The following is a 26,103-nucleotide window of genomic DNA, read 5'->3' as shown; positions in this document are numbered from 1 at the left end:
GACTCTCTTTGGTTCCACATAATTCCCTTTTGGCTTTAAGCCTATCAAGAGGTGTAGCTATGGCGTGAATACAACCAAGCCCCCTAGTGATTTCCCTTTTTGGTTTAAAACCGATCAAGAGGTGTAGCTATGGTTCGGATACGACCAAGCCCCCTAGCGATTTCCTTCATATCTGTGTGGCTTTATAGGCCGGGTTAATAGAACTCCGCTTTGTAAGTAGAAGCCCCCATGGAACCACACATGATGTAAAAAAGAACAGAGACCCTGCTTTAACCGAGGCTTCAGTTTATTATATAATATATACATTGTCATAAGTATGTACATAAGAAGAGCCTGTGGCTCAAGTGTAGTAAGGCCAGAGAAGAGCTATATTCCACGGCCGCTTGGTCTCCTCCTCCGATTTACGTGAGTCTTTGTGCTCTCGAACATCGATAAGGTAGTATGACCCGTTGTGTAGGTTTTTGCTGACCACAAAAGGTCCTTCCGAAGGTGGGGATAACTTGTGCATATCAGTTTGATCCTGGATGAGCCGGAGCACCAGGTCACCCTCTTGAAAAGTTCTGGTTTTAACCCGGCGGCTGTGATAACGCCGGAGATCTTGTTGATAAATCGTCGAGCATGCCACTGCGAGATCACGCTCCTCATCTAACAGGTCTAGTGAGTCCTGATGTGTCTTCTCATTGTGAGCTTCAACGTAAGCCGCCACACAGGGCGAGTCATGACGGATGTCACTAGGAAGAACCGCCTCTGCTCCATAAACCATGAAAAAAGGTGTGTAACCCGTCAATCTGTTTGGTGTGGTGTTGATACTCCATAACACAGAAGGTAATTCCTCCACCCAACAACCCGGTGTCCGCTTTAAAGGAACCATAAGCCGGGGTTTGATACCTCTCAAAATTTCTTGATTTGCCCTCTCTGCTTGACCATTAGACTAGGGGTGAGCCACTGATGCTATATCAAGCCGGATGTGCTCACGTTGACAAAATTCCTCCATCTCACCCTTAGATAGATTAGTACCATTATCAGTGATAATGCTGTGTGGAAAACCAAACCGGAAGATCACCTTCTTGATGAATTGAACCGTCGTGGCTGCATCACACTTACTGACTGGCTCTGCCTCTACCCACTTGGTAAACTTGTCAATCGTCACCAAGAGGTGGGTCTTTTTGTCCTTGGATCTCTTAAAGGGTCCAACCATATCGAGCCCCCAAGTTGCAAATGGCCAAGTGATTGGAATCATTCTCAACTCCTGGGCCGGAACATGGGCACGGCGTGCAAACTTCTGACAACCGTCACACCTCTTTACTAAATCCTCTGCATCAACATGAGCCGTCAACCAATAGAAGCCGTGACGAAAAGCCTTAGCGACCAAGGATTTTGAACCGGCGCGGTGACCACAATCTCCTTCGTGAATTTATCGCAAAATCTCACAACCCTCTTGAGGAGACACACAACGCTGAATTGCCCCTATGACGCTGTAACGATGTAACTCCCCACTGATAATGGTCATTGACTTGGATCGCCGGATTATCTGCCGGGCCAAGGTTTCATCCTCCGGTAACTCGCCCCGGTTCATGTAAGCCAAGTATGGGACTGTCCAATCCGGTATAACATGCAAAGCTGCCACCAATTGGGCCTCCGGGTCAGGAATAGCCAACTCCTCCTTTGTGGGTACCTTGACCGACGGATTATGCAGTACGTCGAGGAAGACATTAGGTGGCACCGATTAACGCTGAGAGCCTAGACGACTTCCTATTTGGGATCCAGGTTAGCGCTGATGCTGAATTGCTTGGATGAATCGCCAGGAACAAAATCAACCATTTTAGTATCTATGGCCGATTTAAACTTCAACGCCAGATCGTGCTCCGTAGTTGGCTTTTTCAAAGAAGTCATGTCTGTTGGATCAACCTTGTCTTTATAAAACTTCAGCTCTTCCGTGGCACAAACCGACTCAGCGTAAGCCGCATCACCTTCCTCACATTCCAAAGCAATCTTCCTGCTCCCATGTACTATGATGGTCCCCTTATGACCTGGCATCTTAAGCTGCAGATAAATATAACATGGCCTCGCCATGAACTTAGCATAAGCCGGTCGTCCAAACAGGGCATGATACGGACTCTTGATTTTCACCACCTCAAAAGTCAACGTTTCTGACCTTGAGTCATGATCATCTCCAAAATCCACCTCTAGGGCTATCTTGCCCACTGAATATGCAGACTTACTAGGCACCACACCATGAAAAAGGGTGTTCGATGGTTTAAGATTCTTATCTGTCAATCCCATACGGCAGAAGGTATCATAGTAAAGGATGTTGATACTACTTCCACCATCCATGAGTACCTTGGTGAATTTATACCCCCCCCCAACTTGAGGTGCCAATACTAAGGCCAGATGACCCGGATTATCAACCCGGGGTGGGTGATCCTCTCGACTCCATAAAATTGGTTGCTCAGACCAGCGCAAATACTGAGGCACTGTCGGTTCAACAGAGTTCACGACCCTCTTGTGAAGCTTCTGGTCACGCTTGCACAAGCTAGTGGTGAAGACATGATACTGCCCACTATTCAACTACTTCGGATTGCTCTGATAACCCGACTGCTGCTGCTGCTGCTGATTCCCCCGATGGTTATAACCTCCCTGATTGCCCTGGTTCCCTTGATTGCTATGTCCGCTTTGATTGCCTTGAAATCCTGAACCGGAGCTGCTGCCTCCATAACCCGGCCCATGAAAACCACCTCCTGAACCACCGGGCAGGCCATTATCGTATTGAAACATATTGGAGTTCTTGAACTCTTGCATGATGTAACAATCCTTCTAGAGATGTGAAGCTGGCCTCTCCTTCGATCCATGCTTTGGACAAGGTTGATTTAACAGGCGCTCCATATTGGGGCCTAACCCTCCGCCCCTCTGGGGCTGTTTGCCCTTACGACGATGTCCGTTATCTTAAGCATTGGTGTTAGCCACAAAGTCTAAACTATTGTCTGCTTTGCGCTTACCATTGTTTCCATGACCTGCCGGGTTATGCTGCTGTCCCTTGGTGTTGCCGTTCTTCTTCCCTTTCCCCGGTTTGTCCTCCTTTGAGTCAGGGTCTTTGGTATTATCTGAATCGGCATATTTAACCAAAGCGGCCATAAGCGTTGACATGTCATTGCAGTGACGTTTGATCCTTCCTAACTTTAATTTTAACGGTAAAAATCGGCAATTTCCCTCCAACGTTAACACTGCTATATCCGCGTTGATGCGATCCGACGAATGCAGAATAGCTGAGACCCGCTTCACCCAATGGGTTGTAGACTCCCCCTCATCTTGAACACAAGCGGCCAGGTCCGCTTTAGCCTGAGTTATCTGATCCTTCACCTTTGCAATCTCCGCATTGTGCTGATCTCGGGCTGTGGCGTCCACTTCTGTTGCCATCAATGTTGCGAAAGCGTCGAACAAATCAGACAAAACTTGAGCCGGAGGCGGCGCAGAGCCCCCTGCTCCTGCTGGTGTTGCTGTTGCTGAACCGGAGAGCATTGCGGCGGCGATAGAAGAGTGTTGCGCTGGTTGTGTACCTGCCATGAAGACAGCGACCCGGTTTGGCAGATCGAGGGGGTCCGAAATACTGTTGCCATCGGAACCTCCGCTAATCCGGCCGTCTTGCAACTTATACAACGACTCGATCTCTCCGGTTGAAGACTCGTCATCAGAACAGACAACGGTTTCTCCATCAGATGCCGGTCCATCCTCATATTCCGCTCCATGGATGACACCTACGAAAACATGCCTTGCTGCGAGCTGAACCGGGGAGGGGCTTGCACGCTCAGCCGTCTCGATGATGTCGGTGCAGGTGTCCGGCTCAGGGCCCGGTTCGCCGATCTTGCCGATGAAGACGTGAATCCCACCAAAGGGGACCCGGTACCCGTATTCGATTGAACCGGCCTCGGGACCCCATCCTGCGTCGTCGATGTAGAGCTTACCGCGACGACTTTTCGTCATCCGGCCCATAGCGTATCCCTTGAGCCCTACGAAGCTGCCCTTGAAGAACTTGAAACGATTGTGCGATAGCCCCACGGTGGGCACCAACTGTCGTGGGTTTGTCACGGCAGATGTCCTCGTGAAAGGACTTAGTCGTGGTGCCATCTCTATGGGTTATCTTAAAGGGGTTAAACCGGACAAGGGACACGAGGGTTTTTATACTAGTTCGGCCCCTTCGATGAAGGTAAAAGCCTACGTCTAGTTGTGTTTGGTATTGCTGGGGATTCGATGACCAGGGAGCGAATCCGCTTTGCCTGGCTCTTGAGTTGTTATTTGTCCTCCTTAAACCGCTGCCGGGTCATCCCTTTATATACATAGGTTGACGCTCGCCGGTCTACAGAGTCCCGAGGCCGGATCATAAACGTGTCCTGCTCGGTCTCTATCCTTCCTATCTTACAATGCAAGTTACATATAAGGTCGGTTTACATCTACAAGCCTTAACTCGCCTTTGGGCATTGGGCTATCATAAAGCGGCATCACTCTTACGTCTTCATGGGCTTCTAATCTTCATAAAGTTAATCCGGCTACTCCTGGCCGGTTTACGTCCAGTAATAATATCCCCAACAGTATCCATAAAAGATTTAACACAATCAAACTTAGGTGTCATACCTGACTCCTTACCTTCGTCGAGATCCCAATCTTCAGAGTTGCGTTTAATTCTTTTCAATAAATCCCATTTGAATTCAATAGTCTTCATCATAAAAGAGCCAACACAAGAAGTATCGAGCATGGTGCGATTGTTATCAGAAAGCCGAGCATAAATCTTTTGGATAATCATTTCTCTCGAGAGCTCATGATTGGGGCATGAATATAACATTGATTTAAGTCTCCCCCAAGCTTGAGCGATGCTTTCTCCTTCGCGAGGCCAAAAATTATATATATAATTACGATCACGATGAACAAGATGCATAGGATAAAAATAATGATAAAATTCCAATTTCAATCATTTGTAGTTCCATGATCCCATATCATCACATAGCCTATACCATGTCAATGCATCTCCATTAAAAGATAAAGGGAAGACCATCTTCTTGATAACATCATCAGGCATACCTGCAAGCTTAAATAATCCACAAACTTCATCCACATATATTAGGTGCTCATCAGGATGTAATGTTCCATCTCCTGCAAAAGGATTAGCTAGAAATTTTTCTATCATACCCGAAGGAATTTCAAAGTACACATTTTCATTTTCAGTAGGTTCAGTAGGTTGAGGAGCAACTCTTTGCTCTACTGGTCGAGGCAAAGATACCCCGAACAAGCCCCTCAAAGGATTACTTTCCATAGTAACAAGTGACAGTAAATTTCAGCACACTATATAAAATTTTCCTTACCAAATTCCACCTACCAAAGGCGCTTCACTCCCCGGCAACAGCGCCAGAAAAGAGACTTGATGACCCACAAGTATAGGGGATCTATCGTAGTCCTTTCGATAAGTAAGAGTGTCGAACCCAACGAGGAGCAAAAGGAAATGATAGGCGGTTTTCAGCAAGGTATTCTCTGCAAGCACTGAAATTATAGGTAATAGATAGTTTTGTGATAAGATAATTTGCAACGAGCAACAAGTAACAAAAGTAAATAAAGTGCAGCAAGGTGGCCCAATCCTTTTTATAGCAAAGGACAAGCCTGGACAAACTCTTATGTAGAGAAAAGCACTCCCGAGGACACATGGGAATTATCATCAAGCTAGTTTTCATCACGTTCATATGATTCGCGTTCGGTACTTTGATAATTTGGTATGTGGGTGGACCGGTGCTTGGGTACTGTCCTTACTTGGACAAGCATCCCACTTATGATTAACCTCTATTGCAAGCATCCGCAACTACAACAAAAGTATTAAGGTAAACCTAACCATAGCATGAAACATATGGATCCAAATCAGCCCCTTACGAAGCAACGCATAAACTAGGGTTTAAGCTTCTGTCACTCTAGCAACCCATAATCTACTTATTACTTCCCAATGCCTTCCTCTAGGCCCAAATAATGGTGAAGTGTCATGTAGTCTACGTTCACATAAAACCACTAGAGGAGAGACAACATACATCTCATCAAAATATCGAACGAATACCAAATTCACATGACTACTAATAGCAAGACTTCTCCCATGTCCTCAGGAACAAATGTAACTACTCACAAAGCATATTCATGTTCATAATCAGAGGGGTATTAATATGCACATAGGATCTGAATATATGATCTTCCACCAAATAAACCAACTAGCATCAACTACTAGGAGTAATCAACACTACTAGAAACCCACAGGTACCAATCCCAGACTTAGAGACAAGAATTGTATACAAGATATGAACTAGGGTTTGAGAGGAGATGGTGCTGGTGAAGATGTTGATGGAGATTGTGAAGGAAATATGCCCTAGAGGCAATAATAAAGTTATTATTTATTTCCTTATATCATGATAAATGTTTATTATTCATGCTAGAATTGTATTAACCGAAAACATAATACATGTGTGAATACATAGACAAACAGAGTGTCACTAGTATGCCTCTACTTGACTAGCTCGTTGATCAAAGATGGTTAAGTTTCCTAACCATTGACATGGGTTGTCATTTGATTAACGGGATCACACCATTAGGAGAATGATGTGATTGACTTGACCCATTCCGTTAGCTTAGCACCCGATCGTTTAGTATGTTGCTATTACTTTCTTCTTGACTTATACATGTTCCTATGACTATGAGATTATGCAACTCCCGTTTACCGGAGGAACACCCTGTGTGCTACCAAACGTCACAACGTAACTGGGTGATTATAAAGGTGCTCTACAGGTGTCTCCGAAGGTACTTGTTGGGTTGACCTATTTCGAGATTAGGATTTGTCACTCCGATTGTCGGAGAGGTATCTTTGGGCCCTCTCGGTAATGCACATCACTTAAGCCTTGCAAGAATTGCAACTAATGAGTTAGTTGCGGGATGATGTATTATGGAACGAGTAAAGAGACTTGCCGGTAAGGATATTGAACTAGGTATTGAGATATCGACGATCGAATCTCGGGCAAGTAACGTACCGATGACAAAGGGAACAACGTATGTTGTTATGTGGTCTGACCGATAAAGATCTTTGTAGAATATGTGGGAGCCAATATGAACATCCAGGTTCCACTATTGGTTATTGACCGGAGACGTGTCTCGGTCATGTCTACATAGTTCTCGAACCCGTAGGGTCCGCACGCTTAACATTTCGATGACAGTTATATTATGAGTTTATATGTTTTGATGTACCGAAGGTTGTTCGGAGTCCCGGATGTGATCACGGACATGACGAGGAGTCTCAAAATGGTCGAGACATTAAGATTGATTTATTGGAAGCCTATGTTTGGATATCGGAAGTGTTCCGGGTGAAATCGGGATTTTACCGGAGTACCGGGAGGTTATCGGAACCCCTCGGGGACTTAGTGGGCCTTAGTGGGCCTTGGTGGAAAGAGAGGAGAGGCGACCAGGGCATGGGCCGCGCCCCCTCTCCCCTAGTCCGAATAGGACAAGGAGAAGGGGGTGGCGCGCCCCTCTCTAGGTCGGCCGCACCCCCCTTGCTCCTTTATATACAGGGGCAGGGGGCACCCCATAGACACAACAATTGATCGTTTGATCTTTTAGCCATGTGCGGTGCCCCCCTCCACCATAGTCCACCTCGATAATACTGTAGCGATGCTTAGGCGAAGCCCTGCGTCGGTAGAACATCATCATCATCACCACACCATCATGCTGACGAAACTCTCCCTCAACACTCGGCTGGATCGGAGTTCGAGGGACGTCATCGGCCTGAACGTGTGCTGAACTCAGAGGTGCCGTACGTTCGGTACTTGATCGGTCGGATCGGGAAGACATACGACTACATCAACCGCGTTGTGCTAACGCTTCCGCTTTTGGTCTACAAGGGTACATGGACAACACTCTCCCCACTCGTTGCTATGCATCACCATGATCTTGTGTGTGCATCAGAATTTTTTTGAAATTACTACGTTCCCCAATAGTGGCATCCGAGCCAGGTTTTATGCGTAGATGTCATATGCACGAGTAGAACACAAGTGAGTTGTGGGCGATATAAGTCATACTACTTACCAGCATGTCATACTTTGGTTCGGCGGTATTGTTGGATGAAGCGGCCCGGACCGACATTACGCGTACGCTTACGCGAGACTGGTTCTACCGACGTGCTTTGCACACAGGTGGCTGGCGGGTGTCAGTTTCTCCAACTTTAGTTGAACCGAGTGTGGCTACGCCCGGTCCTTGTGAAGGTTAAAACAGCACCAACTTGACAAACTATCGTTGTGGTTTTGATGCGTAGGTAAGAACGGTTCTTGCTAAGCCCATAGCAGCCACGTAAAATTTGCAACAACAAAGTAGAGGATGTCTAACTTGTTTTTGCAGGGCATGTTGTGATGTGATATGGTCAAGACATGATGCTAAATTTTATTGTATGAGATGATCATGTTTTGTAACCGACTTATCGGCAACTGGCAGGATCCATATGGTTGTCGCTTTATTGTATGCAATGCAATCGCCCTGTAATGCTTTACTTTATCACTAAGCGGTAGCGATAGTCGTGGAAGCATAAGATTGGCGAGACGACAACGATGCTACAATGGAGATCAAGGTGTCACGCCGGTGACGATGGTGATCATGACGGTGCTTCGGAGATGGAGATCACAAGCACAAGATGATGATGGCCATATCATATCACTTATATTGATTGCATGTGATGTTTATCTTTTATGCATCTTATCTTGCTTTGATTGACGGTAGCATTATAAGATGATCCCTCACTAAATTATCAAAGTATAAGTGTTCTCCCTGAGTATGCACCATTGCAAAAGTTCTTCGTGCTGAGACACCACGTGATGATCGGGTGTGATAGGCTATACGTTCAAATACAACGGGTGCAAAACAGTTGCACACGCGGAATACTCAGGTTAAACTTGACGAGCCTAGCATATAACAGATATGGCCTCGGAACACGGAGACCGAAAGGTCGAGCGTGAATCATATAGTAGATATGATCAACATAGTGATGTTCACCGTTGATACTACTCCATCTCACGTGATGATCGGACATGGTTTAGTTGATATGGATCACGTGATCACTTAGAGGATTAGAGGGATGTCTATCTAAGTGGGAGTTCTTAAATAATATGGTTAATTGAACTTAAATTTATCATGAACTTAGTACCTGATAGTATCTTGCTTGTTGATTGTAGATAGATGGCCCGTGCTGTTGTTCCTTGAATTTTAATGCGTTCCTTGAGAAAGCAAAGTTGAAAGATGATGGTAGCAATTACACGGACTGGGTCCGTAACTTGAGGATTATCCTCATTGCTGCTCAGAAGAATTACGTCCTGGAAGCACCGCTAGGTGTACCACCTGCACCAGCAAGTGCAGACATTGTCAATGCGTGGCAAACACGTGTTGATGACTACTCGATAGTTCAGTGTGCCATGCTTTACGGCTTAGAACCGGGACTTCAACGACGTTTTAAACATCATGGAGCATATGAGATGTTCCAGGAGTTGAAGTTAATATTTCAAAAGAATGCCCGGATTGACAGATATGAAGTCTCCAATAAGTTCTACAACTGCAAGATGGAGGAGAATAGTTCTGTCAGTGAGCATATACTCAAGATGTCTGGGTACTGCAATCACTTGATTCAACTGGGAGTTAATCTTCCGGATGATAGCGTCATTGACAGAATTCTTCAATCACTGTCACCAAGCTACAAGAGCTTCGTGATGAACCATAATATGCAAGGGATGGATAAGTCAATTCCCAAGCTCTTCGCAATGCTAAAGGCAGCGGAGGTAGAAATCAAGAAGGAGCATCAAGTGTTGATGGTCAATAAGACCATCAGTTTCAAGAAAAAGGGCAAAGGGAAGAAGAAGGGGAACTTCAAGAAGAACAACAAGCAAGTTGCTGCTCAGGAGAAGAAACCCAAGTCTGGACCTAAGCTTGAGACTGAGTGCTTCTACTGCAAGCAGATTGGTCACTGGAAGCGGAACTGCCCCAAGTATTTGGCGGATAAGAAGGATGGCAAGGTGAACAAAGGTATATGTGATATACATGTTATTGATGTGTACCTTACTAATGCTCGCAGTAACACCTGGGTATTTGATACTGGTTCTGTTGCTAATATTTGCAACTCGAAACAGGGGCTATGGATTAAGCGAAGATTGGCTAAGGATGAGGTGACGATGCACGTGGGAAATGGTTCCAAAGTCGATGTGATCGCGGTCGACACGCTACCTCTACATCTACCTTCGGGATTAGTATTAGACCTAAATAATTGTTATTTGGTGTTAGCATTGAGCATGAACATTATATCTGGATCTTGTTTGATGCGAGACGGTTATTCATTTAAATCAGAGAATAATGGTTGTTCTATTTATATGAGTAATATCTCTTATGGTCATGCACCCTTGAAGAGTGGTCTATTTTTGCTAAATCTCGATAGTGGTGATACACATATTCATAATATTGAAACCAAAAGATGCAGAGTTAATAATGATAGTGCAACTTATTTGTGGCACTGCTGTTTAGGTCATATCGGAGTAAAGCGCATGAAGAAACTCCATACTGATGGACTTTTGGAACCACTTGATTATGAATCACTTGGTACTTGCGAACCGTGCCTCATGGGCAAGATGACTAAAACGCCGTTCTCCGGAACTATGGAGAGAGCAACAAATTTGTTGGATATCATACATACAGATGTATGTGGTCCGATGAATGTTGAGGCTCGTGGCGGATATCATTATTTTCTCACCTTCACATATGATTTAAGCAGATATGGGTATATCTACTTAATGAAACATACGTCTGAAACATTTGAAAAGTTCAAAGAATTTCAGAGTGATGTTGAAAATCATCGTAACAAGAAAATAAAGTTTCTACGATCTGATCGTGGAGGAGAATATTTTAGTTATGAGTTTGGTCTTCATTTGAAACAATACAGAATAGTTTCGCAACTCACGCCACCCGGAACACCACAGTGTAATGGTGTATCCGAACGTCGTAATCGTACTTTACTAGATATGGTGCGATCTATGATGTCTCTTACTGATTTACCGCTATCGTTTTGGAGTTATGCTTTAGAGACGACCGCATTCACCTTAAATAGGGCACCATCGAAATCCGTTGAGACGACGCCTTATGAACTGTGGTTTGGTAAGAAACCAAAGTTGTCGTTTCTGAAAGTTTGGGGTTGCGATGCTTATGTGAAAAAGCTTCAACCTGATAAGCTCGAACCCAAATCGGAGAAATGTGTCTTCATAGGATACCCAAAGGAGACTGTTGGGTACACCTTCTATCACAGATCCGAAGGCAAGACTTTTGTTGCTAAATTCGAAGTTTTTCTAGAGAAGGAGTTTCACTCGAAAGAAGTGAGTGGGAGGAAAGTAGAACTTGATGAGGTAACTGTACCTGCTCCCTTATTGGAAAGTAGTTCATCACAGAAACCGGTTTCTGCGACACCTACACCAATTAGTGAGGAAGTTAATGATGATGATCATGAAACTTTAGATCAAGTTGTTACTGAACCTCGAAGGTCAACCAGAGTAAGATCCGCACCAGAGTGGTACGGTAATCCTGTTCTGGAAGTTATGTTACTAGACCATGACGAACCTACGAACTATGAAGAAGCGATGGTGAGCCCAGATTCCGCAAAATGGCTTGAAGCCATGAAATCTGAGATGGGATCCATGTATGAGAACAAAGTGTGGATTTTGGTTGACTTGCCCGTTGATCGGCAAGCAATTGAGAATAAATGGATCTTCAAGAAGAAGACTGACGCTGACGGAAATGTTACTGTCTATAAAGCTCGACTTGTTGCAAAAGGTTTTCGACAAGTTCAAGGGATTGACTATGATGAGACCTTCTCACCCGTAGCGATGCTTAAGTCTGTCCGAATCATGTTAGCAATTGGCGCATTTTATGATTATGAAATTTGGGAAATGGATGTAAAAACTGCATTCCTGAATGGATTTCTGGAAGAGAGTTGTATATGATGCAACCAGAAGATTTTGTCGATCCAAAGGGAGCTAACAAAGTGTGCAAGCTCCAGCGATCCATTTATGGACTGGTGCAAGCCTCTTGGAGTTGGAATAAACGCTTTGATAGTGTGATCAAAGCATTTGGTTTTATACAGACTTTTGGAGAAGCCTGTATTTACAAGAAAGTGAGTGGGAGCTCTGTAGCATTTCTAATATTATATGTGGATGACATATTGTTGATTGGAAATGATATAGAATTTCTGGATAGCATAAAGGGATACTTGAATAAGAGTTTTTCAATGAAAGACCATGGTGAAGCTGCTTACATATTGGGCATGAATATCTATAGAGATAGATCAAGACGCTTAATTGGACTTTCACAAAGCACATTCCTTGACAAAGTTTTGAAGAAGTTCAAAATGGATCAAGCAAAGAAAGGGTTCTTGCCTGTGTTACAAGGTGTGAATTGAGTAAGACTCAATGCTCGACCACAACAGAAGATAGAGAGAAAATGAAAGACGTTCCCTATGCTTCAGCCATAGGCTCTATCATGTATGCAATGTTGTGTACCAGACCTGATGTGTGCCTTGCTATAAGTCTAGCAGGGAGGTACCAAAGTAATCAAGGAGTGGCTCACTGGACAGCGGTCAAGAACATCCTGAAATACCTGAAAAGGACTAAGGATATGTTTCTCGTTTATGGAGGTGACAAAGAGCTCATCGTAAACGGTTACGTTGATGCAAGCTTTGACACTGATCCGGACGATTCTAAATCGCAAACTGGATACGTGTTTACATTGAACGGTGGAGCTGTCAGTTGGTGCAGTTCTAAACAAAGCGTTGTGGCGGGATCTACGTGTGAAGCGGAGTACATAGCTGCTTCAGAAGCAGCAAATGAAGGAGTCTGGACGAAGGAGTTCATATCCGATCTAGGTGTAATACCTAGTGCATTGGGTCCAATGAAAATCTTTTGTGACAATACTGGTGCAATTGCCTTGGGAAGGAATCCAGATTTCACAAGAGAACCAAGCACATCAAGAGACGCTTCAATTCCATCCGGGATTTAGTCCAGGTGGGAGACATAGAAATTTGCAAGATACATACGGATCTGAATGTTGCAGACCCGTTGACTAAGCCTCTTCCACGAGCAAAACATGATCAGCACCAAGATTCCATGGGTGTTAGAATCATTATTGTGTAATCTAGATTATTGACTCTAGTGCAAGTGGGAGACTGAAAGAAATATGCCCTAGAAGCAATAATAAAGTTATTATTTATTTCCTTATATCATGATAAATGTTTATTATTCATGCTAGAATTGTCTTAACCGGAAACATAATACATGTGTGAATACATAGACAAACAGAGTGTCACTAGTATGCCTCTACTTGACTAGCTCGTTGATCAAAGATGGTTAAGTTTCCTAACCATTGACATGGGTTGTCATTTGATTAACGGGATCACACCATTAGGAGAATGATGCGATTGACTTGACCCATTCTGTTAGCTTAGCACCCGATCATTTAGTATGTTGTTATTGCTTTCTTCATGACTTATACATGTTCCTATGACTATGAGATTATGCAACCTCCGTTTACCGGAGGAACACCTTGTGTGCTACCAAACATCACAACGTAACTGGGTGATTATAAAGGTGCTCTACAGGTGTCTCCGAAGGTACCTGTTGGTTTGACGTATTTTGAGATTAGGATTTGTCACTCCGATTGTCGGAGAGGTATCTCTGGGCCCTCTCGTAATGCACATCACTTAAGCCTTGCAAGAATTGCAACTAATGAGTTAGTTGCGGGATGATGTATTACGGAACGAGTAAAGAGACTTGCCGGTAAGGATATTGAACTAGGTATTGAGATACCGACGATCGAATCTCGGGCAAGTAACATACCGATGACAAAGGGAACAACGTATGTTGTTATGTGGTCTGACCGATAAAGATCTTCGTCGAATATGTGGGAGCCAATATGAACATCCAGGTTCCGCTATTGGTTATTGACCGGAGACGTGTCTCGGTCATGTCTACATAGTTCTCGAACCCGTAGGGTCCGCACGCTTAACGTTTCGATGACAGTTATTATGAGTTTATATGTTTTGATGTACCGAAGGTTGTTCGGAGTCCCGGATGTGATCACGGACATGACGAGGAGTCTCAAAATGGTCGAGACATGAAGATTGATATATTGGAAGCCTATGTTTGGATATCGGAAGTGTTCCGGGTGAAATTAGGATTTTACCTGAGTACCGGGAGGTTATCGGAACCCCCCGGGGACTTAATGGGCCTTAGTGGGCCTTGGTGGAAAGAGAGGAGAGGCGACCAGGGCATGGGCCGCGCCCCCTCCCCCATAGTCCGAATAGGACAAGGAGAAGGGTGCATCGCCCCCCTTCCTTCTTCTCCTCCACCTCTTTCCCCTCTCTCTCCTAGTCCAACAAGGAAAAGGGGGGAGTCCTACTCCCGGTAGGAGTAGGACTCCTCCTGGCGCGCCCCTCTCTAGGCCGGCTACACCCCCACTTGTTCCTTTATATACAGGGGAAGGGGGCACCCCATAGACACAACAATTGGTCGTTTGATCTTTTAGCCATGTGCGGTGCCCCCCTCCACCATAGTCCACCTCGATAATACTGTAGCGGTGCTTAGGCGAAGCCCTGCATCGGTAGAACATCATCATCGTCACCATGCCGTCATGCTGACAAAACTCTCCCTCAACACTCGGCTGGATCGGAGTTCGAGGGACGTCATCGGGCTGAACGTGTGCTGAACTCGGAGGTGCCGTACGTTCGGTACTTGATCGGTCGGATCGTGAAGATGTACGACTACATCAACCGCGTTGTGCTAACGCTTCCGCTTTCGGTCTACAAGGGTACGTGGACAACACTCTCCCCTCTCGTTGCTATGCATCACCATGATCTTGCGTGTGCATAGGAATTTTTTTGAAATTACTACGTTCCCCAACAGATTGCCCCCCTCCCGATGAGAGGAGCGTTGGTGATGACGATGGTGATGATTTCCCCCTCTTAGAGGGAAGTTTCCCCGGCAGAACAGCTCCGCCGGAGGCCTAGATTGGTTCCGCCAAGGTTCCGCCTCGTGGCAGCGGAGTCTCGTCCCGAAAGCTTGCTTATGATTTTTTCCTCATCGAAATACTCCATATAGCAGAAGATGGGCATCGGAGGGCCACCAGGGGGCCCACGAGGCAGGGGGCGTGCCCAGGGGGGTAGGGCGCGCCCCCACCCTCGTGGCCAGGGTGTGGGCCTCCACTGGAACTTCTTGCGCTTAGTATTTTTTATATATTCTAAAAATAGCTTCTGTGAAGTTTCAGGACTTTTGGAGCTGTGCAGAATAGGTCTCTAACATTTGCTCCTTTTCCAGTCCAGAATCCCAGCTGCCGGCATTCTCCCTCTTTATGTAAACCTTGTAAAATAAGAGAGAATAGGCATAAGTATTGTGACATAATGTGTAATAACATCCCATAATGCAATAAATATCGATATAAAAGCATGATGCAAAATGGACGTATCATAGAGCGACATGAAAGTAAAATATACACTAGGGCAATTCTTGAAGAGTTTGGTCGTCAACTAATTGAAGGGACGACGTACAATGTCACAGAAGTAGAGAAGATGAGGAAATATGCCATGGTTCACAACAATGCAGCAACGAGAGAGAAATGGAATAGGGTTCAGTACGAGGTGAACATAAGCGAAGACAAAACAGAGTTTACATGTGAGTGTGGCCACTTTGAACACTGGGATGTTATGCAGCCATATTTTGAGGGTAACTTCCGTTCACATTTATATTCCTAGTAATGCTTGGTGCCATTCACCATTATTGTGCAATCTAAAAGTTTTGAAGCTATCGGTACTTGCAATGGCGCCTTCGTATGTTGAATCTGCAAGGAGTGGCACCACTAGGAAGTCTGAAGGCGGTGGCTCTGTCGAAGAACTGGAGATTAAGGTACAAACGTTTTGCGGTTTCTAGCTTCCACTTGCCATTTCATCCCATCGCAGAAATTCTATCTGGACGGCGTTTTGCAGTCATCTGCCTCTGATACGTCTCCAACGTATCTATAATTTTTGATTGTTCCATGCTATTATATATTTTCTTTTGGATGTTAATGGGCTTTATTTTATACTTTTATATTATTTTTGGGACTAACCTATTAACCCAAGGCCCAGTGCAAATTGTTGTTTTTTTGCCTATTTCAGTGTTTCGCAGAAAAGAAATATCAAACGGAGTCCAAATGGAATGAAACCTTTGGGAGCGTGATTTTTGGAACAAACATGATCCAGAGGACTTGGAGTGGACGTCAAGCAACCAACGAGGCGGCCACGAGGCAGGGGGCGCGCCTACCCCCTGGGCGCGCCCTCCCCTCTCGTTGCCCCTCGTGGCTCAACCAACCTACTTCTTCCTTCTATATATATTCATATACCCCGAAAACATCCAGGAGCACCACGAAACCCTATTTCCACCGACGCAACCTTTTGTACCCAAAAGATTCCATCTTGGGGCCTTTTCCGGAGCTCCGCCGGAGGGGGCATCGATCACGGAGGGCCTCTACATCAACTCCATGGCCCCTCCGATGATGTGTGAGTAGTTTACTTCAGACCTTCGGGTCCATAGTTATTAGCTAGATGGCTTCTTCTCTCTCTTTGGATCTCAATACAATGTTCTCCTCGATCTTCTTGGAGATCTATTCGATATAAATCTTTTTGCGGCGTGTTTGTCGAGATCCGATGAATTGTGGGTTTATGATCAGGTCTATCTATGAACAATATTGGAATCTTCTCTGAATTCTTTTATGCATGATTGGTTATCTTTGCAAGTCTCTTCAAATTATCAGTTTGGTTTGGCCTACTAGATTGATCTTTCTTGCAATGGGAGAAGTGCTTAGCTTTGGGTTCAATCTTGCGGTGCTCAATCCCAGTGATAGAAAGGGTAACGACACGTATTGTATTGTTGCCATCGAGGATAAAAATGTGGGGTTTATATCATATTGCTTGAATTTATCCCTCTACATCATGTCATCTCACCTAATGCGTTACTCTGTTCTTATGAACTTAATACTCTAGATGCATGCTGGATAGCGGTCGATGTGTGGAGTAACAGTAGTAGATGAAGGCAGGAGTCGGTCTACTTGTCACGGACGTGATCCCTATATACATGATCATGCCTAGATATTCTCATAATTATTCGATTTTCTATCAATTGCTCAACAATAATTTGTTCACCCACCGTAATACTTATATTATCTTGAGAGAAGCCACTAGTGAAACCTATGCCCCCCGGTTCTATTCTCCATCATATTAATCTCCCGTTATCAAATTACTCCTTGCACCATTTATTTTGCAATCTTTACTTTTTATCTTTATTATAAAAATATCAAAAATATTATCTTATCATATCTAACAGATTTCACTCTCGTAAGTGTCCGTGAAGGGATTGACAACCCCTTTTTCGTGTTGGTTGTGAGGTTCTTATTTGTTTGTGTAGGTACGAGGGACTTGCGTGTAGCCTCCTACTGGATTGATATCTTGGTTCTAAAAAACTGAAGGAAATACTTGCGCTGCTTTGTTGCATCACCTTTTCCTCTTCAAGGGAAACCAACACAGCGCTCAAGAGGTAGCAGCCTCTTCTGCAATGGAGTCGGCATCGAGCGCTTGGAGTACAACACATCTGTAGGCACAAGGAGGTGAAGGAGGGGGACCATACTTTCGTTTGTTGTGTGTTGGGGTACAACTTTCTTACTAACAGAATGACTGAAGGCATTTTTAGGGAGAGGTGATCCAACGGGCTGACTATCGGCTTAGTGTGTTCAAGGAGGAGCTGGACAAGAAGGTAGTCCAATATTCCGTTGAGGAAGGATTCGTCAATCACAATCTTGATGCCAGCGCCGAGATCAACCAAGACGGCGGTGAGTCTGATGTGGAGAATGGATCTCATGTACTGAATGCGGGGGAGAAAACTGAATCCGCTAACAAGAGGAAGTGAGAAGCATGGCATCTAAACGACGGCGTACGCAGGCGTAGTATGGCATCAAAATCGAATGTAAAGGATGCAATCTCGCTTTTGTTTTTTTGAATTTGCACGACATGAAAGGGATGAACTGCTCGTTCGTGCCTGTCAGTTGTTTGTCCTTTAGGATTAAGTATATGTAATTCCGTGGTTAAGAAAATTTGGACTGTGTGCATGCGACGGCCTTCTCTTTGCCTGGAGCAATTAGCTCAGGTGATGGGCCTGTTTGATTAAACAATGTAGTTGCAGGTATGGTAAAATCATGTTAAATGGGTGATTGGGCCGTGGCATAATAAATGGGTGACTTTGAACGGCTCAGGCAGGCTCAGAAATATGTTTGAGCCGTGTTCGGAGAACCTGATCCACAAGCACAACGTGACGGCCGTCGCATTCATTGCATCGGGGGACTGGCATATTTCTACAAATATACGGTAAGGGAATACATCTTGGAGCACAGATCCACATGCAAACTTATGGTGTGGATATCAGGATCAGCTGAGCTCGGCTCAGAAACTGATATCCGACACATGAAGTACTATGTAAGCTACACTCATGACTAGATTTTTTTTAGGGGTAAGGCCTAATTTTAGTCCTCATAATCTACAGAGAGTGGGATAATGTTTACATCATGTGGTTGGTCAAACCACACATAACGCCCAAAGGATAAATTAAGAGTAAATCTAGCTAAACTATGAGCTTCTATCTTACTATCCCGGCCTTCAAAAATAGAACTACAAGAAAAAGCAGTAGAGCGAGCTTTGATCTCGCTTATGATTGCTCCGTGTTTGCCATGAGAACCTTGAATAATATCCCGAACTATTTGTTTTGCATCTGACACTACCACGAACTGATGTAGCAGGAGGTCTTCAGCTGCACAAAGTGCTTCCCTGCACGCCATCCCTTCAAGTATGACGCTCATGACTAGATTAAGCAGGGGTCCGCGTCATGATATATGCACGGTCGGGCCTAGGCCATGACAAAAGGTGTTGCGGCCTAGGGCCCATAAAAAATAAGGGCCCAATATATCCGCATACTTAAATAACATGCAAAAAAAGGATTTGCAGAACAAGAAATCAACATGGTCAGGGTGCAGATGCCACCCTCCTTGGTGCACTTCACCACATTGTATTTATTCAGTAGTTATTTATAGTTGGGTGTATTATAAGCATTATTTGCATCGTATAATCACATATAGATGGTGTACTGAGCCCACTAGATTCAATATTCACAGGCTGAATGAACAAATGTTAAATAACATGATTTATTAAGCACTAGTAATTAACTCCATGATCGATGCACTGTTGGCCAATAAACCAACCTTTCTGCCTTCGTTGAGCTCGAGATCAAGGTAGTCCCGGAGCACCTCCTTGACTTGCTCGGCCAATGGACTCCATCTCTGCAGAGGACAGGGGATCATAGCAGTTGAGATCGATGAGAATCTCTTTCATTAACTTAGAACCTTCTTGTTCGACTTAGATCGTTGCTGCTTAATTTGATTGGTGAGCTCCCTCAGTGGCGAAGATAGGGGGACGGGAGTCATCTCCCCCCTAACACTATTGTGTTAAGCCTAATATGCATGTGGTGCATTCTAACTAGCTGGCCCTCCCTAACATGGATTCACTACACTTTGGCCGTCCTCAATCTATTTTTCCTGGCTCCGCCACTGAACTCTCTGATTGCCTTTTCATCTATGCATTGGAAGTGCATGGATAGGCAGAATGTGTTGTTCTCCACCCTGGCCCTGGGCGTGCTCTTGGTCTCATCCACCAGTCTCATAGACCTGGCACCGAAACCAAAAAGAAAACGAAAATAACGGAGAGATCAGTACATGCACCATTGGTAAGTTCCTCATGGCTCAATTAATAAAAAAAACCTGAGGCTGAGTGGCCGTATCTTTGATTAAGGAGCATGACATGGAGGCCACGTAGTTGTGGATCACTCGTGTTAGGGCGTTGGCGATTTCCATTTGCCGCACCCGCACGGATCACGCTTCGGTCTCCTAGACTTGGAAGTTGTTTTGGTTCTGCTTGCTCGTAGTCAGGGGCATGCGGGCCTCTTCGTTTGTTGCTACTGCGTCAGTGTGGTTTAAACTCTGTTATGATGTTAGTTTCGCCGAGTGGCCGGGATTTGACCTTGTGTTGTTGGTTTGAACTCTGGTTGGTGCCGTTTGGGCTTTATATCTATATAAATCTGGGCATATGCCTTTCATAAAAAAAACGATATCTGTGATTGTGCACCTGTGGCTTCAATCAATGTCTACTTTTGTTGCCGTTCGTCGATCTCCTGATTATCACCTAAAGTAGGATGGCAATGCCCACTGATCATTTGTGATCCCGTAGCATAGCACAAGCATCGTAGAGCAACTTTAGCAGACCCCGCATCCTGCCTCGACTCGTAAAATAACCGTTAAAATGCAGATCGGGGCGAAAAAACCTGCCCGATCAGACCCCGCATCCCGCCCCGGCCCGTAAAATTTTTTGGGGGGCGCGGCAAAATCCCGACCCCAACTCGGGAAAACGCGGGTCTCCCCCTCGCAGCTGTGTTGCCCTGCATATAAGTGGAAGCGGTTGGTGGGGGGCATTTCACCTCGCGCTTTCCCCACCAACCACCTCTCCTCTCCCCCCTCGCGCCGCTACCGGCCGCCGCCCAAGATTTCGGCGAAAGCAGCCGGCAGGAGCACGCCGGAAGGCCGCCACGCGCACGAGGCCTCCCCTCCCTTCCCCCCTGCGCGGCCGGCCGCCGGATTTGCAGATATGCGGCACTTCATCGCAGATCGTCGGATTTGGCTTTTTCCGGCCGCCGATTGCTGCCCCAAGCGATGGAGTGGTCGGGAAGCCTCTCCTGCAGCCCAGGCAAGGGTGCATCGCCGCATGCAGGTACCGGTTCGTCCGCTCGCTGCCGTCGAAGGTTTGCGGGCAAGGATTCGTCTGACCGTCCACCGGGCTCGACGCTCGCGCAACATTTTTGTGGCTTGCCGATGCCGCTCATAGAGTGCGACGACTGCACGCGGAAAGTGTTGCGGCTCACTTCGGGCATGCCGAAGCACCTCGGATGGGTGTTCTTCAAATGCGAAAACGACGGGGTACGTGCACTTGCGGTAGCTCATTTCATAGCTCATTGTTTAGTTCAATTGCGATAGCTCACTTCGAGCTTGCTTATTCTTTTGTGTAGGACGATGGATGCTCATTTTGGTTTTGGGAAGGCCAATACATTGATTTGTTGATAGAAAGAAACTTAATAGATGTTAGTGCACTTCTTAGTACAATCGAAGGCAATGATGCGGTTGCATGTGCAACTAGAGGGGAAGCAACGTCTACTTCTTTCGAATCAAAGATGAAGAAAGAAGAATGCAAAATCAAGAATCCGCAGATCAACAATGAATGCATGAAGAAGATATTAGTCCAACTTGTGAGAGCAGTTATGGACATTGGAAATCTTCTAAAATGCATACTTGTGGTTCTTGTTTTCTTTGGTTTTGCTATTCTAGCAAAGATTTGGTAATGTCTTTCCATTATGCAGGCTCTGCAACTGTGGCCCGTCCGCGCCGGCCCACAAAGGCGTTTTTGCGTGAACTGCAAACACGTTTTGCGGGCCGGGAGGATGCAGAGTCTGCTAGAGTTGCTCTTACGAGTATCATGAAGAAAATATTACAATGGAGGTGCCACCCAGTTGGATCATCTGGACAAAACTGATCCGAGCTATAGGAGTGATCAAGCACAACCAGGCCAATAACATCTTTTTTTTTTTGAACAAAAGCCATCAACATAAGGAGGCTGAAAACAACACGTGCAAAGACATCATTCATCAAGACGAGGGAATCAGGCGTTGCGGTTACATATAAGATCATCCAGCCTTGCTCACTGACGGTGATAAAATCAACACTCTAGTATGTCATCCGGAGAAGAAACGAGATCACAGCCGCTGCAGCGTGCCCGTCGCCGTTGCTGTCAGACCTAGAAGAGCACCAGCCATGCGCCGGCCCAGATCGCCAGCACGGCGGAGGAGCAGCCGCCCTTGAGGCTGAGAGTGGGCCCGTCCGCGCCGCTGGTCGGCTGGCTTTGGTTGCTCACCGCCACGTGCGAGCCTGCAAGCGCACGTCCGTTCACGCAAAAATGTTACTACACTGAATATTTCGTCGCGTGTTGCAGCGTTCCAATAGTCTCTCGATCTCGAAGGAAATGTTGAAATTTTGCTCCGGGGATTAGGTGTTGGTCTTACCTGCATTGGGTGAAACGCTTGTGATGTTGCCGCTGCCGATGGCACCGGTGGCAGCGCCGCCGTTGGTAGTGTCGTTGCCGCCTCCAGCCCCGCCGCTAGTTCCGCCGGCACCTCCGCCCGCGGCCCCGCCGATGGTGTTCGTAGTGCCACTGGCACCTCCACCGCTGGCACCGGACGCGCCACCGCCTCCGCCGGCGGCACCGCCCATGCTGTTAGGAATGCCACCGGCAGCCCCGCCTCCAACTCCCCCACTGGCACCGCCAGCGTTACCAGCCGGCCCGCCTCCCATTCCACCGCCGGCAGCACCACCGCCAGCGTTACCAGCCGGCCCGCCTCCCATTCCACCTCCGGGAGCACCGCCGGCTCCTCCTGGGCCGTTGACGTTGCCGCAGGACATCTGGAAGACGGCCTGGACGCCCTGCATGAGGCCGGGGTTGTAGCTGACGAAGTTGCCGAAGATGGCGTTGACGCAGCTCATCATCATGGTCACGTGCCCGAAGCACGGCGGGCTGCACATGATCGCCGTCGCCGCGCCGCCCGGAGCAGGCGGCGGCATGCTCGCGCCGGTGCCGCTGCTGGCGTTGATGCCCATCGCCTGCAGGCACCCGGTGAGCACCTGCCATGCACGCAACATTTGTTACCCATTAGCCGGCCGCTGATGCCCCTGACTACGAGTAAGTGCAGACGAGAGGCTATTATTACTGGTCTGTTGTCAAAGCAGAGAGCGGCTTGCGCCACGATCTGGACCGAGTCCTGCGTCCCTGGTACTACTGCGCCGATGCCCGACCCCCCTCCGCCTCCTGCTCCTGCTCCTGCTCCGGCACCGCCGCCACCTCCTCCCTGCCCTGCATTGTTGAAACCAGAGGAGAACCAGATTAGTAACGTGGTTCTGACAGTAAACCATGGTACGGGTCATGAACAGACAAAGTGAAGCAGCCAGAGTAGAGCTCAACTTTACTTACCTCTGCAACAGGAGAAGGCAACACAGAGCAGCACGGCTGTGAAGCACAAGTGTACCAGCTTGAAGGAAGCCATGGCAACAAGAGATCTTCTTAGCTCTCGCAGCCTGTTGCTTCTAGCCTGCACTTCCTATCTGTGCAGATTATTGGTTTAAGCTTATGAGATGCTTAAACAACTGTGGCCTGGGATGTTACTTGCTCTATTCCAGGGATCCATGATCGATGCTATATATGGGCCTGTGAGCTGCGACTGCATGGCCCAGTGCCATATAAAAATGATGGTCTGTGCCAGTCAGGTGCCGGTGTTTGGTATACAAGAACCAGCTACTCTTCACTTGTTCCATGGACTTGTGTTGCCTGAGGACGTCTGCATAAATCACACCTAAACTTCTCTAAAAAAAAAATCACACCTAAACTTCTCTCAGAAAAATAAAATCACACCTAAACTGGCATCGGGGTGTAGTTCCGACCTAGTTCTGTTGACTATGCCAGACCTAGTTCTGTACCTTGATGCCTCAGTTCAGGGCTTCCGATGGATGAGGAATGGTAAGCGTGTTTTTACTTCTTACCAAGATTCACAAGTTTTCACCAGTTCTGTTCGTGGTGTGGGCAGTGCAGATACGATACGCACACATGGCACCTGCATTGGTCTGAAAAATGGACGGGGCGGGAGTAATCTTTATGCATTGTTCACGTACGCGTCAGGTAGGCGCGGAGAGGAGAATGGCAATTGTCAAAATGCTTGATGCGCCAAGTAGGCAGCAATGGCAATGGTCAGTTTTCAAATGATTATGCGGAAACCCCACTGTGCCAGTCGCATGGAAACAATCTGAGACATTCAAGTGAACCACAAATTTTCGGAAAAAGAGGGGTAGCAGGAGCTCTACAGCATTTCATAATCCGAGAGATTCAGGCAGACCTAAAAAATAGAGCGTCTATTGCACGCGTTGTAATCTGGTCGTCCTGTACTTAGGTGTTCGGCCACGTAGTCATATGGTTATGTTGGCCTATCATTTCAGGGTCTGCTGTGTCAGAGGGCTATCTCATCACATTGTATCGTTCCGCTGTATAACTTGGGGTTGTTGCTTTAGAGCATCTCCAATAGGCGCCGGTTGCGCCGCGCGTAAAAAACACATATGCCGCGCGCGCATTGTCTGGTTTGACGCGGCGCGCAGCGCTGGCTCCAGCAGCCGCGCTAAAATGCAGCGCGCGGGCGCCGCTCCAACAGCGCGCAAAAATGCAGCGCGCGCGACGCACACAAACAATATATGCATTAAAAACAAAAGCAAAAAAATCAAAAACAAACAAAAATAAATAGTTCAATTTCGTTTATTACAACTCAAACAAACAGTTTATCGTTCAATACAACAAATAGTGCAATTAAACACAACAAATAGTTCAACAATACAATAACAAACGCACAAATCATTATGCTCTTTGTCGTCCATTCCATGTCCACCACTCCTCAATGAGATCCTTCTGAAGATCATTATGCGCTGCGGGACGTCGAATGGCATGATAGGAGGCAACAAAAAGGGCCACCCTTTCAGCCCTCCGTCGCACTCGCACCGGATGTCCCAAGAGCTCGTACTGAAAGTAGTCTACATCGTGGCCACGCTCCTTCTCGATGATCATGTTGTGCATGATCACACAAGCGTGCATTATGTACCAAAGCATCTTCTGATCCCAAAATCTAGCCGGTCCTCTCAAAATAGCAAATTGGGCTTGCAAAATCCCAAAAGCTCTCTCCACATCTTTTCTAGCCGCCGCCTGAGCATTGTGGAAATCAAGATTTTTCTTACCTTCTGGCTTTTTCAACGGCTTGACAAAGGTTTGCCATTTTGGATAGATGCCATCCGCTAGATAATAGCCATAGTTGTATGTACGGCCATTTGCTACAAACTGCACCGATGGCAACTCCCCATTTGCAATCTTACTCATCAGTGGTGACCGGTTGACAACATTGATGTCATTCAAAGATCCAGGCATTCCAAAGAATGCATGCCAAATCCAAGTCTCTTGATCGGCCACCGGTCCAAGGATTATAGTGGAACCCTTTTTTTTGGCCGTGAAATTGCCCATGCCATGCCTTTGGACAATTCTTCCAACTCCAATGCATGCAATCTATTGAGCCAAGCATGCCAGGAAAGCCGCGAGCTTTGTTCATCGCCAAAAGCCGTGCGACGTCTTCAGCGATGGGAGATCTCATACTCCTCGCCAAACACTTGCACAATTCCGACTGCGAAGCGCTTGACACACATGATAGCTTGGCTCTCACCCATAGCCAAGTGATCATCAACTAGATCAGCCGGTATACCGTATGCCAACATACGCAAAAGCGGCTGTCACCTTCTGAAAGGTGCTATGCCCGAGCTCTCCGGTGGCATTCCTCCTTTACTGAAAAAAGCGGTCATCGCTCGCTAGTTTCTCTGCATTGCGCCTGAACAACTCGGTGCTCATCCTAAACCGGCGACGAAAATACGACTCAGGGTATGTGGGATTCTCCGCAAAATAATGCCTGATCAATCTGTTGTGGGCATCGATCCTATCCCTCCAAAAAATTTGCCGACCCATAACCGAACCACCGTGTTTCGGTTTTTTATTAATATGCATAGCTAGGATCATTGCAAGATCCTCCTCCTCTTCCATATCAAATTCTTCTTCGGAAGAATCATACGACGAACTCATCTACAATGTTGAATACTATGCTATAAATAAAAAACTACAATCAACATGCACGAAATTCATGACTTTTGAGCGATACATATCTTCTAGGCGTTTTGTCGAATACCTAGCGGGCGCCGAGCGGCAGCGAGCGCGCGGGCGCTGTTCGTCGGCGTGCCAGCACGCGCTCGGGGCGGCGGGCCTAGAGGGGGGCCGGAGAAAGCGCG

General features: G+C 46.4%; 1 protein-coding gene across 1 annotated transcript; it reads right to left on the bottom strand.

Moving 5' to 3' along the window:
* Positions 1-21,809: 21,809 nt before the first annotated feature.
* On the bottom strand, positions 21,810-23,401 carry LOC119276305 (glycine-rich cell wall structural protein 1-like). The gene is made up of 4 exons (XM_037557344.1): positions 23,216-23,401; positions 22,956-23,098; positions 22,254-22,869; positions 21,810-22,119 (listed from the first exon to the last, which is right to left on the bottom strand). Exons 1-4 carry the CDS (start codon positions 23,286-23,288, stop codon positions 21,989-21,991), a joined length of 963 nt encoding a protein of 320 aa, XP_037413241.1. The 5' UTR covers positions 23,289-23,401; the 3' UTR covers positions 21,810-21,988.
* Positions 23,402-26,103: the final 2,702 nt, after the last annotated feature.

The sequence above is a fragment of the Triticum dicoccoides genome, chromosome 1A, assembly GCF_002162155.2.
Source record: "Triticum dicoccoides isolate Atlit2015 ecotype Zavitan chromosome 1A, WEW_v2.0, whole genome shotgun sequence".
NCBI classification, from domain to species: Eukaryota; Viridiplantae; Streptophyta; class Magnoliopsida; order Poales; family Poaceae; genus Triticum; species Triticum dicoccoides.
Note: the sequence above shows the minus strand (reverse complement) of the source record. Positions and strands in the feature narration are given on the sequence as shown.